Source organism: Crinia signifera, chromosome 2, assembly GCF_055691185.1.
Source record: "Crinia signifera chromosome 2, ASM5569118v1, whole genome shotgun sequence".
Classification (NCBI taxonomy): Eukaryota; Metazoa; Chordata; class Amphibia; order Anura; family Myobatrachidae; genus Crinia; species Crinia signifera.
In genome coordinates this window covers 32,795,219-32,807,491 of record NC_139218.1, presented here as the reverse complement: position 1 = coordinate 32,807,491, position 12,273 = coordinate 32,795,219, and the positions used below count along the sequence as shown (strand labels likewise).

The window sequence follows — 12,273 nt, the reverse complement described above, 5'->3', positions numbered from 1 at the left end:
GTTCATTTTTTTAACTTAATACATTTGACAAATGTTTTTTGACACATTATTGAGTACAATGTGTTTATTGGTTGGTTTTAAGAATTTCAATTAAATTTATCAGTAGCATTAATATATAATTGCATCCCATCAGGGCAGTCTTCTAATCTTCTGGGACTGCCATTCTATGGAATTCTATCCTTATGTATCCCTCCTATTATCCCTATAGATTATAATATAGCGAGCAGGGCCCTCCTACCTCTATATCAGTATGTTACTACCAAGTTTGTTTAATCACTGTTGTTTCCAGTTGTAAAGCGCAACGGAATATGCTGCGTTATATAAGAAACTGAAAATAAATAAGTAATAAATAAATGATCAAGGTTCCATGTTAACATAGCATGTGAAGGATCCAAGGAGACCTAATGCCTTTTATAGCTACCGTATGTAAACATTAACAATTTATGTTTACTTTGTCTGATTGCTATCAGTCCTTTAAATGCATATTTTATTAGTCAGTTTGTTGTTGTTTTTTACTATTTCATCTATTTTAAGCTTTTAGCGAATTACACATTGTTAAAAGCTGCCATCGACTTAAAATCATCATGCAACGTCATGTGATGTATGGGTGATGTGTGGCTTGGAAGCACATCACAAATGTTTCTGAAAAACCCTATGGGGTGCAAAGCTGAATTTTTGGTGCTTAGCCAATGTCCAAGTGATGTTTTACTGCTGTTATCAGCATTAACACTGCTGACTTGTCATGCAACCTGAACTGCTAAAACATCACCTGTAATTGAATTGAACCCTGTAGTAGGAGCTGTACTGGGATCACTTGGTTCAGTTAGCGTGAAGAGGATTTTACGCACAGGCCAATATTTGTTTTCTTCCAAACTATCATACTAATGTCATTATTTTTAACTGGATTACCCTTGATCATTTGGATTATTTTGGAGCCACAAACATGACAATTACCTGATACTATGCTTTGGAGAGAGGTTAAATGGCTATCATATTTTTATTCTAAACAATGACCCATACTTTGGAGATATGTCATGTCAATCAAGACACGAGTGCACAAATATGAAATTGTTCACCTTAGCCAATTTCATATGTTCAAATTATGGCTTTTCCATTGAAGACTAGAGACTGAAGGTGCGTGCACACGGGGCGATATATCGCTTGGTGATATATCGCCGAGTGATATATCACTGAGCGATATATCGCTCAATGTCTCCTTTTCATCGGCGACCAGAGATGGTCGCTGATGAAAAGAAACCTCTGCCGACGGAGCCGCAGAGGTAATCAGCTGGCCGCAGGAGCAAGCTCCTGTGACAAGCGATTATAACGGGGATGAAAACGGGAGCGCGCACCCGGCGATTTATCGACAGGGCACACTCCCATCACTGGCAATATGGTCGCCAGCGACCATATTGCCAGCGATTTCAGCCCATATCGCTGCCGTGTGTACACGGCTTGTCAGATTGTGCTAAAGGCTGTTAACACTGTAGCATAACTACTGTATAAACTTCTGTAGATCAAGTCAATAGTGGCAGCATCCAGTAAAATATAACTTCCCCAGAAAGGAGTGCTCCCTAAGTTATATTTAACCCCTTTGCATGCCAAAGTTGCTTTAAGAGATGTGCAAAATATCTGCTAAAATTTATAGGGCCGTAGTCGAGGGATAGGAATCACTTTAGTTATTGCTGTCATATGATCTAAAGGATATTTTGCACATCTCGACGTTGACATTCAAAGGCCTAATATCCTGCAGGATGAAGGATAATCCAATAAACAGGATAAACAGCTATTTCAAAGTGTTCTCATTCAAAGAGGTTTCAGTACATTTAGTGTTTCCAATTGTACATTATATTCATGTGACACATTCTTCTGTTTATCCGAATGCATCTTATTAACCTTCGCACAACCACAATTTATAAATAAGTCAGCATTATTTTTGTTATGAGAACAAAACTTGACCAAAGATGGCTAAATAACAAAGGGCCTGATTCAGACCTGATCGCTGCTGGGAGAATTTGCAGAGCCCTGCGACCCCCAAGACAGAGTGAAAACCCACCCTGTCCAAGTCTGTGATGCCCAACTACTAATCCATTTGTAACTCACTCACATCCAATGATTTTCCCATTCTGTTCCAGTGTGCATCCACACGGTTCGATTTGGACATGTTATTGATTCGATTTTGGTTCTAGAAGCAAAATCGAAGCAAAATTGAATCAAAATCAAATCTAAATCGAACAGCGTTAACTGCATTCGATCTAGATTCGATCCCGATGCGCGGCTCCGTGCCACTGGGATTGAATGCAGAAATACATGTAGACTTGCCTGGCAAGTCTTTCTCTGCTTTGATCTTCCAGATCGAAGGCAGATTAATGGTGCTCTATGAAGCATCCCCCCTCCCTCCCCCTGCACGCTCTCCTCATGCTATCTGTTCCTCCTTCCTCTTCGATGCCGGGTCCCAGTGGCCGTCGATATCGAATCGTATTTACAGCCACATCGATGCGTGTGTACATCACACCTTGAAAAAGCTCCCCAGTGGAGCAAAACGCGTCTGTGAATTTACTTGGGACAGACTAACAACCATTTTAAAGCTACCTACCAACTGCGGAGTGACATATAAAGCCTCTGAAAAGTCCTTTACATTGGAAACCATCTTTGGACTGGGGACGTCCCCCCCCCCTTTTCTTCACATCATTGGGCCGCAAAAGACTATAGGGGGTACATCCTCCACAAGGGCCACCAATTGGGACTCTCGACATCTGTTCCAACAGCCACCTATCAGTGAGGGAATCCAGTGATACTAAAAAATCTCTGCATCATATCTACACCAGCTGGTTCATCAATACGGTACCGTATGGACAACTAAAGTCAGTCACTACCCATTTTTACCATTTTTTACTACTATTTTTTTACTATTTTTTTCTATACCTTCCCCCAATATTGGGTCTATAGCCACACCATTGGTTACTATCATTGTGGAGTATATTTTGTGATTTTATTGTGGAGTAATTGTACTCCTTATTTGTTTATATTTTATGATTAAAATTATATTTTGTACTAGGCAACAAGTGTTTAATTGACCTATCCAGCGCAGTCACCCTTTTCTTCTTTCCATGCCTTGACTATTCTACAACTCGCAGCAGAATCACGCTGATCAAGGCCAGAGCTGAGGTCTCACACCCTCCTAGAAAATGGCAGGTCACCACACACAAATGGCAGCTTTGTTGTGTCGGTTAAGTTGTGAGGGGACTGCGAAAAAATGAACTGCTGACTTTTATCACTGTTAGGCCTTGCACATGAGTTTTACGATCTATACGCATTCATAGTCATTCGATAATCAATAGGCTTGTGAATTCGATCAGCTCTGAATAACCCTGTTATTCATATAGAATCAGAAAAATGGTGGAAATGTGATGGGTATTCCTGATCGGTAACTGGGTAATGGCTGATAGTGCACAAAAAAATGGGACACTCAGGCGGCAGATTCACAGCAGCAGGCATCGGAGGCCTTAATCATGAGGAAAAACTGCAACTGCAATAGAACTGGTGCTAATTTTGATGGTGCTAATCAACTAATGGTGGTGTATAATGACACTCCTATTGGTATCACATTCTACATGGACACAAAGTGGATGTCTAAGTACTTGAACATTCAAGAGAGAAAGAGAGAGAGAGAAGTAATAGAGTGTTCTATAAGTAATACCACCACCTTTTCAAGATGACGCCTCTTGTATATGGAGGAATTTAGCACATTTATTGCATAAGTGTCACTATATTTATAAAAACAATATTTTATAAAACAATATAAAACAATATAAAAATGGTCTTTCCAAATTAAATTGATGCTTGAAATTCCAATGAGTTTTGTCTTGATGACTTACTTCATCAGGGGTAGATTCAAAGCAAATAATTTTTATATTCAATGACTCCCTTCAAACATGTTCTTCATTGACATAAAAATCAGGAAAAATCCCCAAAGATTGAGAGAAAAAATATAAAAAACACTCCAAACAGGGTGGTGCTAAACAACTATAGACCCACATGTATCTCCTCCAAACCGGATATCATATATATACTGTACCTCCGGGAGGAGGGCGGCACTCAGAAAAAAAAATTTCAACACATTTTTGTGATAAAAGACATATGTGTATTATAGCGCCTAGCGCTTTCGGGGTGTCCCCCGTCCTCAGGGCAAATACACAGAAGAGAAGCTGAGGACGGGGGACACCCCGAAAGCGCTAGGCGCTATAATATACATATGTCTTTTATCACAAAAATGTGTTGAATTTTTTTTTTCTGAGTGCCGCCTCCTCCCGGATTGTGTTCATTGAATTTGGTGATGGCACCTACTGTACTATTTTGCCGTTTTGAGTCGAGTGCCGGCAGAGTGTGGACTCAGTGTTTAGTTTTCCCTATGCCCATGCTGAAGTAAAGGTAAATGCATTATTTAAAAAAATTGGGAATTATTACTAAATAACTTTTGGTGATTCTGTTTCATATACTGTACACCCTATAGTTTTTTTCCCACCTCTAACATCAGCATATTAACTCATAACAACCTGCTACTGATTTGTTGTGAGACAGGTTCTTTTTTTATGGATACCTCCCTGTTGACCAATTCTGATGTCCTCACCATTACAAAAATATTCACATTGCAACAGTCCATTCCTTATCCAAACACGTTTTTTTTCTTCTAATCAGTAACATTGTTTACTGTATGCTATTTTATATATATATTTATCGTGAATTTTCTGCTTTTTTCAACTTTTGATTGGTAGAACACATGTTAACATGCCAAAGAAGATTTTTTAGAAATCACAGACTTTATTTTAAAATATTTCATAATTTAATACTATGTAATAATAAAAAATGACAAGCCCTTCAAAAAGTTTTGTAACTAGCCTAGGCTCATAATAATTATTTTGAAGAGAGCTCTGTGTGTTCTCATAATCTTAGAACAAACATTTGACCTATTGACTGTGTAAAATGTTACAAACATTATGGCTTTTTTGGAAAAAAAAAATGTTTTACAGTACTATAAGTTTCACATAATATGTGATAAAATATGTTCAGTATAAATTTTAATATATAAAAACCAGAAACAATAGTGGCTGTCTTTTATACAAGCCGGCACATTAACAAATCTAAAATATATCCACAAATAATAATCATGATACAATGACAATAAAAATAGTAACTACCTTTGACATTTTTCACATTAGTTTTTCTGGCATTGTGAACTCATGAAATGATTTATTCTGGAATTCTTAACCGCTTTCAGCAAAACAACTCTAATGGTTTTCTAACATTAATTACAAATGACTTATAAAAAATAACTGATTACTTAAGTATTCATAAGTAGGTGCTAAGACACACATAAATAATCTCTGGAGCAATCAGTTTTTTTTATAAATCACATAATGAATTGATTGAAGTCCACACATGTGTACGATTAAAGTGTTTCAATTGATTTCATAATAAATACACCTGACTTTAAGAGGTTCCACAGTTGATTAGTGTATTTTCACACAAGATTAAAGAACAGTCACAGCAAATATTAAAAAAAAGATTAGTGAAGAACAGCAATCAGGAATAACATATGATGGTTCTTGTTTTTTCAGGGGCCAATTCATTATCGGGGGCCTAGAGGTCACACATATGCATATCTAAAGGTCACACTGGGCGGGATGTATTAAAATACATCGCCTCCCCTCGCCGCACCACCGCAGCGATGCTAATGCATATGTACTGACATATGTGATTAGCATCGCAATGAGGTGATGGAGGCCCCACAATACCTGTGATGTGGTGTGCGCAGGGGTCTCCATTATCTCCCCGGGCGCCTCTTCCTCTCCCTCAAGGCTGGAAGCCTAAGCAGACTGTTTCCGAAACCTCCTCCTCCGACCTGCAGCCGGAAGGACGTCTGACTGCGTTGCTAGGGGGGGGAGGAGTTTACCTTCCAGGTCCAGGAGGACCTGGAGGAAGATAAGCCAGGGGGAGGGGCTTTGGCATCTGCAGCGGAGGCAGTGATAAGAAGCCCATAGGCTTCTATAGGGTATCACCACCCAAATACCCTGCCCAGCAAAGACACAGAGGCCGTGTCCTAGAACATTTAAAAATGCGGTAAACCCCCCGAAAACTGGGGGTTTACCGCATTTTTGTTTTAGTACATTCAACCCTCTGTGTGGTAGAAGATTCTCCAAGAATTTCTCTTCGTAATCCCAGAGTTTCTTCCTATACGAATGAGTAAGGCTAAGAGAACTATCTCTATTTGAAGATGGAGTTCATTCTCACAAGTTGAGAAAATTGAATGGGTTTGTTACGTAAAACAGGTGGAATGTAGCATTTGTGCGCATACAATATGGAATGCAATGTAATGGACCCTTATGGTATGCAATGTAATGGACCCTTATGGTATGCAATGTAATGTAATGGACCCTTAAGTGGTTACAATATAATGGACCCTTAAGTGGTTACAAAAAAGCCCCATAGGAGCATATGTCTTTATATTAATGACAATACCATGATTATTGTTGCTACACATTGCCCTATGCACTAAAGGAAACTGGTACTGCGAGTTAGATCCCGGCTTGTGTGTGGTGTGATTTTCTATGGCCAGTCGGGGAGGAAATGTCCTCCATAGGCATAATGTCTTTTATGCCATCTGATGATGGCGTAAACTAAACGGTCCAATTTTCAGAATGCTTTGCTGAGTTTGATACATAGGGGCAGTCCATTGTCCTCATTGAAAGTAATGTAAACGGCGGTCTCCAGTGCTATTTACCCTTCTCCAGGAGATTACTCTGAAATGTCCTGCATTATCCTGCTAGAACATAGCAACTGCCCGTCAGCTCCGGCTGCCCTTGACTTCCTTCCCCTGCACACAGAGAGACAGACGCTAGAAGTCATAGTTCACCTCTAGCGTCTGACAGGTAGCACAGCTCTGCGACTTCCTGGTAACGCTGCAGAGCTGTGCTTCCTGTCAGACGCTGGATGAGAAAAATGACTTCTAGTGTCTGTCTCTCTGTGTGCAGGGGAAGACAGGGTAAGCAGCAGCTGACGGGCGGGTGGGCACATATTAACCCCTTGGCAACGAGCTGGAACCCCTGGCAATGGCAATGGAATATAACCCCCTTTGGCAACGAGCAAAAAATATTAACCCCTTGGTAATGAATAAGCAACCCATGGCAATGGACATTAACCCCCCCCCCCCTTGGCAACAAGAAAGAACCCCTGGCAACGAGCATTAACCCCCCTTGGCAACGAGCAAGAACCCCTGGCAACCCCTGTTCTGGAAGGAGGAGATGGAGCTGACCCTGGTGGGGCTGCAGTACTCCGGGAAGACCACCTTTGTGAACGTGATTGCGGTAAGAGATGGGGGCAGCAGGAGGCCCGGCCAGGGAGTGGGGTTCAGGGATGGCGTGTAATTACAGCTGTACCACTGAGATTATTTCACAGTGTGGGGCATATGTATAATGGGCATCTCTGTGTGGGGCATATGTATAATGGGCATCTCTGTGTGTGGCATATGTATAATGGCCATCACGGTGTGTGGCATATGTATAATGGCCATCACGGTGTGGGACATATGTGTAATGGGCATCACGGTGTGTGGCATATGTATAATGGAGCATCACGGTGTGTGGCATATGTATAATGAAGCATCACGGTGTGTGGCATATGTATAATGGGCATCTCTGTGTGTGGCATATGTATAATGGCCATCACTGTGTGTGGCATATGTATAATGGCCATCACGGTGTGGGACATATGTGTAATGGGCATCACGGTGTGTGGCATATGTATAATGGAGCGTCACGGTGTGTGGCATAAGTATAATGGAGCATCACGGTGTGTGGCATATGTATAATGGGCATCTCTGTGTGTGTGGCATATGTATAATGGCCATCACGTGTGGGACATATGTGTAATGGGCATCACGGTGTGTGGCATATGTATAATGGAGCATCACGGTGTGTGGCATATGTATAATGAAGCATCACGGTGTGTGGCATATGTATAATGGGCATCTCTGTGTGTGGCATTTGTATAATGGCCATCACTGTGCGTGGCATATGTATAATGGCCATCACGGTGTGGGACATATGTGTAATGGGCATCACGGTGTGTGGCATATGTATAATGGAGCATCACGGTGTGTGGCATATGTATAACGGAGCATCACGGTGTGGGACATATGTGTAATGGGTATCTCTGTGTGTGGCATATGTATAATGGCCATCACGGTGTGGGACATATGTGTAATGGGCATCACGGTGTGCGGCATATGTATAATGGCCATCACGGTGTGCGGCATATGTGTAATGCGCATCACGGTGTGTGGCATATGTATAATGGAGCATCACGGTGTGTGGCATATGTATAATAAAGCATCACGGTGTGTGGCATATGTATAATGGGCATCTCTGTGTGTGGCATATGTGTAATGGCCATCACTGTGTGTGGCATATGTATAATGGCCATCACGGTGTGGGACATATGTGTAATGGGCAGAGAATTGAACTGAACCTATTTTCTTACAAAAATAGCACTGTATATAGATATATATCTATATCTGGTACTTGTTTCCTATCTGGGCGCCCACTAAGTTAATTGCGCACCATGCTATTCTCCGTAGAGAAATCTGATCGCATCGCATCGTACACATACACGATATTGAACGATGCGATGCGATGCGATCCGATTCGATTTCCCAAAGGAAACAATGTTAAATGGCTCAATTTAGCCAAATTATCATAGGAACAATAGTAAATGGGCCAAAAACACCCCTGAACATTGAAATGTCCCCCCAAAAGTAGTTGACGCCACCCCGCCATCAACGTGAACCCGAAGCGTGGCGAGCGCAGCGAGCCCGCGAGGGGCGGCGGTACGCGTCCTCCGACCTTTTCATGCCCTACTATCCACTAGGGCGTGGAGTGAGAATAGAATAGTGTGGCGAGCGCAGCGAGCCACCGAGCCCGAAGCGTGGCGAGCGCAGCGAGCCCCGCGAGGGGACGCGGATACCTTCACAGGTAAACGCGTCCCTTTGCGGGCTTCCCAGGTGTCCGCGTCGCCATGGACACCTGGGAAGCCCGCGAGGGGACGCGTATAACTGTGAAGGTATCCGCGTCCCCTCGCGGGGCTCGCTGCGCTCGCCACGCTTCGGGCTCGGTGGCTCGCTGCGCTCGCCACACTATTCTATTCTCACTCCACGCCCTAGTGGATAGTAGGGCATGAAAAGGTCGGAGGACGCGTACCGCCGCCCCTCGCGGGCTCGCTGCGCTCGCCACGCTTCGGGTTCACGTTGACATTTCAATGTTCAGGGGTGTTTTTGGCCCATTTACTATTGTTCCTATGATAATTTGGCTAAATTGAGCCATTTAACATTGTTTCCTATGGGGAATCGGATCGCATCGCATCGCATCGTTAAATATCGTGTATGTGTACGATGCGATGCGATCCGATTTCATTACGGTGCCGTACGTAGAAAACCTGGGCGCCCAGATAGGAAACAAGTACCCTATATCTATATATATATATAGATAGATATATATATCTATATATTACAGCTGTGCTTCAGCAAGTTAGATGGATCTATATCTATCTATCTAGTATGTTTCTTCACTTGCATTGATCAGTGGTAGAATATCACAAATAAATAATTTTGAATTCTACAATGTAATAAAATGTGAAAAATGTCAAATGGTCTATAATTTTTTTTTTTTTACAGACATTATGCAATTTATCATGTGTTATTGTTACAGTCTTTCAGCAAGAAACAAATAATTAAAATGTAAGGAACATTGTGCTTCTTTCTGAATTAAATTGATCAATGAAGATAAAATTTAATTTGCTTTTTATAAAAAAAGAGCTACTACAAACATAGCTTTGAATGCAACGGTTTCAAATTTCCTGTATTTAGGCTGCATAAAAGTATAACAGGAAGTCCACATAAGGGAACATCTCATTTTAAATATTATACGTTTTGTCATATTCATATTTTTACATTTAGAGCACATTTAAGAATGAAAAAGACAATTATTTTGTTCTCACAAGTATGCAGCTTTTCCTTCTTCCAATTCTTTGCTTTTGCCACTGGAACCACTTTTCTTCCCACAGATCCGTCTGGTTATACACATAAGTAATCCGCGCTGTCTCATAAAGAAGCAAGTGACATCCGTCACAACGAGAATTAACAGGAGAGCTGCTACTGCCAAACCGATGACTGCTCCAACTCCAAGGCTGCTGAAAAGAGTATCTTAAGGAAAAGATAGAGAATATGTACTTTAACACACAGCTATATATAATTTGACTTTGAATATATTATGCACCCTTCCAATTTTATTCTGCAATATATATTTTTGGTATTTGTGTAGTTTGGCGGCGCCCATCGCATCGCATACCATAAGGCATGCGGTGGTATGCGATGCAACGCGATATCGCGCGATATTGTACAATGCCATACAATTTTAAAATTGTATGACATTGTATATGGCATACAATGCCATACAATGCGATGCGATGTGATTAAACATTGTATAAGCACCCTAATGGGTGCTTACAATGTTAAATGCACCCCCCGCCACCACCCCACTATAAATGTGAACCCGAAGCGTGGCGAGTGCAGCGAGCCCGCGAGGGGCGGCGGTACGCGTCCTCCGACCTTTTCATACCCCCACTATCCACGTCGGCGTGGAGTTGAGAATAGAAAGTGTGGCGAGCGCAGCGAGCCACCGAGCCCGAAGCGTGGCGAGCGCAGCGAGCCCTGCGCGGGGACGCGGATACCTGTGAAGGCCGCGAGGGGACTCCGATACCTGTGAAGGTATCCGCGTCCCCGCGCGGGGCTCGCTGCGCTCGCCATGCTTCGGGCTTGGTGGCTCGCTGTGCTCGCCACACTTTCTATTCTCAACTCCACGCCGTTGTGGATAGTGGGGGTATGAAAAGGTCGGAGGACGCGTACCGCCGCCCCTCGCGGGCTCGCTGCACTCGCCACGCTTCGGGTTCACGTTTATAGTGGGGGGAGGCGTGGGGGTGCATTAACATTGTAAGCACCCATTAGGGTGCTTAAAAGCACCCTTTAGGGTGCTTATACAATCTTTTATCGCATAGGGGGCAAAAATCGCGTCGCATCGCATCACATGCCATCGGGTGCATGGCATGCGATGCGATTAAAACATCGCGTGATGGAGATCGGGGGCGCCGCCAAAATACACAAGTACAGTACCATATTTTTTTATCTATTTTTTTCAGATTACAATTTCACTGCCTATGATACTGTACATAAGATTAAAATCTTACTTAAAGCACTGGAAATAGCAAATTGAAACTAGACATTTGGAATTTGAAACGGGTTTTCCAGTAAATCTTTCAATGTCATGTAATGCAAGCTCTGCATCCACTGAGTCAATATATTCTTCTATGTTAACTCAAATACAAACTTCAGCAAGGCGGCAGGGAGCGGCTTCTTTGCCCATCTCCACTTCAGGGAGACGGGCAGGGAGTGAGGGTAGGCTGGGGCAGAGCGGGCGAAGGGGTAGACCTAAGCGGAGGGCTGCTACAGCCTCTGACAGAACGGGGTGCGCGAGAGTCTCGTGCGGTGCACCCCCTTCTGTCATAGGACGGCGGCTGGTGGGGGGGATTGGCGATAGAATTGCCAGGAGCAGCTAAAATGAGCTGCTCCATCTGTACAAAAACTAAAACAATAAAGATGAGTCCTCCCTCATAAATCTCGCTATCTGCAACAATCACAGGTGCTCAAGCACTGCATAGGCAAGTGCTATCCTTAGGATCCTATAGTACATAAGTTAATGTGATTGGGTTGTAGGTGGGCAACGCGGTGAAGAAACTGAGGGAGGACCCATAGTAAATAGAATTTACAGTAGTTATTTAAAATATTTATTTGATTTTGTAGAATAAAAATGTATCATACATTATAAATAAGTGTTTACATTTTGAACACAGTCCCAAAATAAAATCAAGATAAAAAGAATAGCAAAAATGTAAAGAGAAATTTAGCAACGTATATGATATACTGTACATGATACTCAATGTTCACACAAAATATGCATATAATAATATGTTTAACAGGAATTGGCAGATTTGAAACTAAAATCCCTGGAAATTTCTAGAAGTGGCTTCACATGAGCTGCACCAAATCAAATGTAGGTGGAACAAACACAAAATAGGTTTAGTTAATACATCATTACACCTGTGTGGAATTCATTGCTTTCAATATATTTTGTCTTGTGGCCCCCAAACCTTACAGCTGCTTTGACA

The 12,273-nt window shown here is 42.3% G+C and overlaps 1 protein-coding gene across 3 annotated transcripts in view; it reads right to left on the bottom strand.

Moving 5' to 3' along the window:
* The window catches only part of NCAM2 (neural cell adhesion molecule 2), a 344,278-nt gene that overhangs the window by 43,104 nt on the left and 288,901 nt on the right, over positions 1-12,273 (bottom strand). For all 3 annotated transcript variants that reach the window (XM_083171879.1, XM_083171880.1, XM_083171881.1), the window contains one exon: positions 10,051-10,255. In XM_083171879.1, the coding sequence (XP_083028005.1) occupies positions 10,051-10,255 (205 nt within the window). The remainder of the gene's footprint in view (positions 1-10,050; positions 10,256-12,273) is intronic.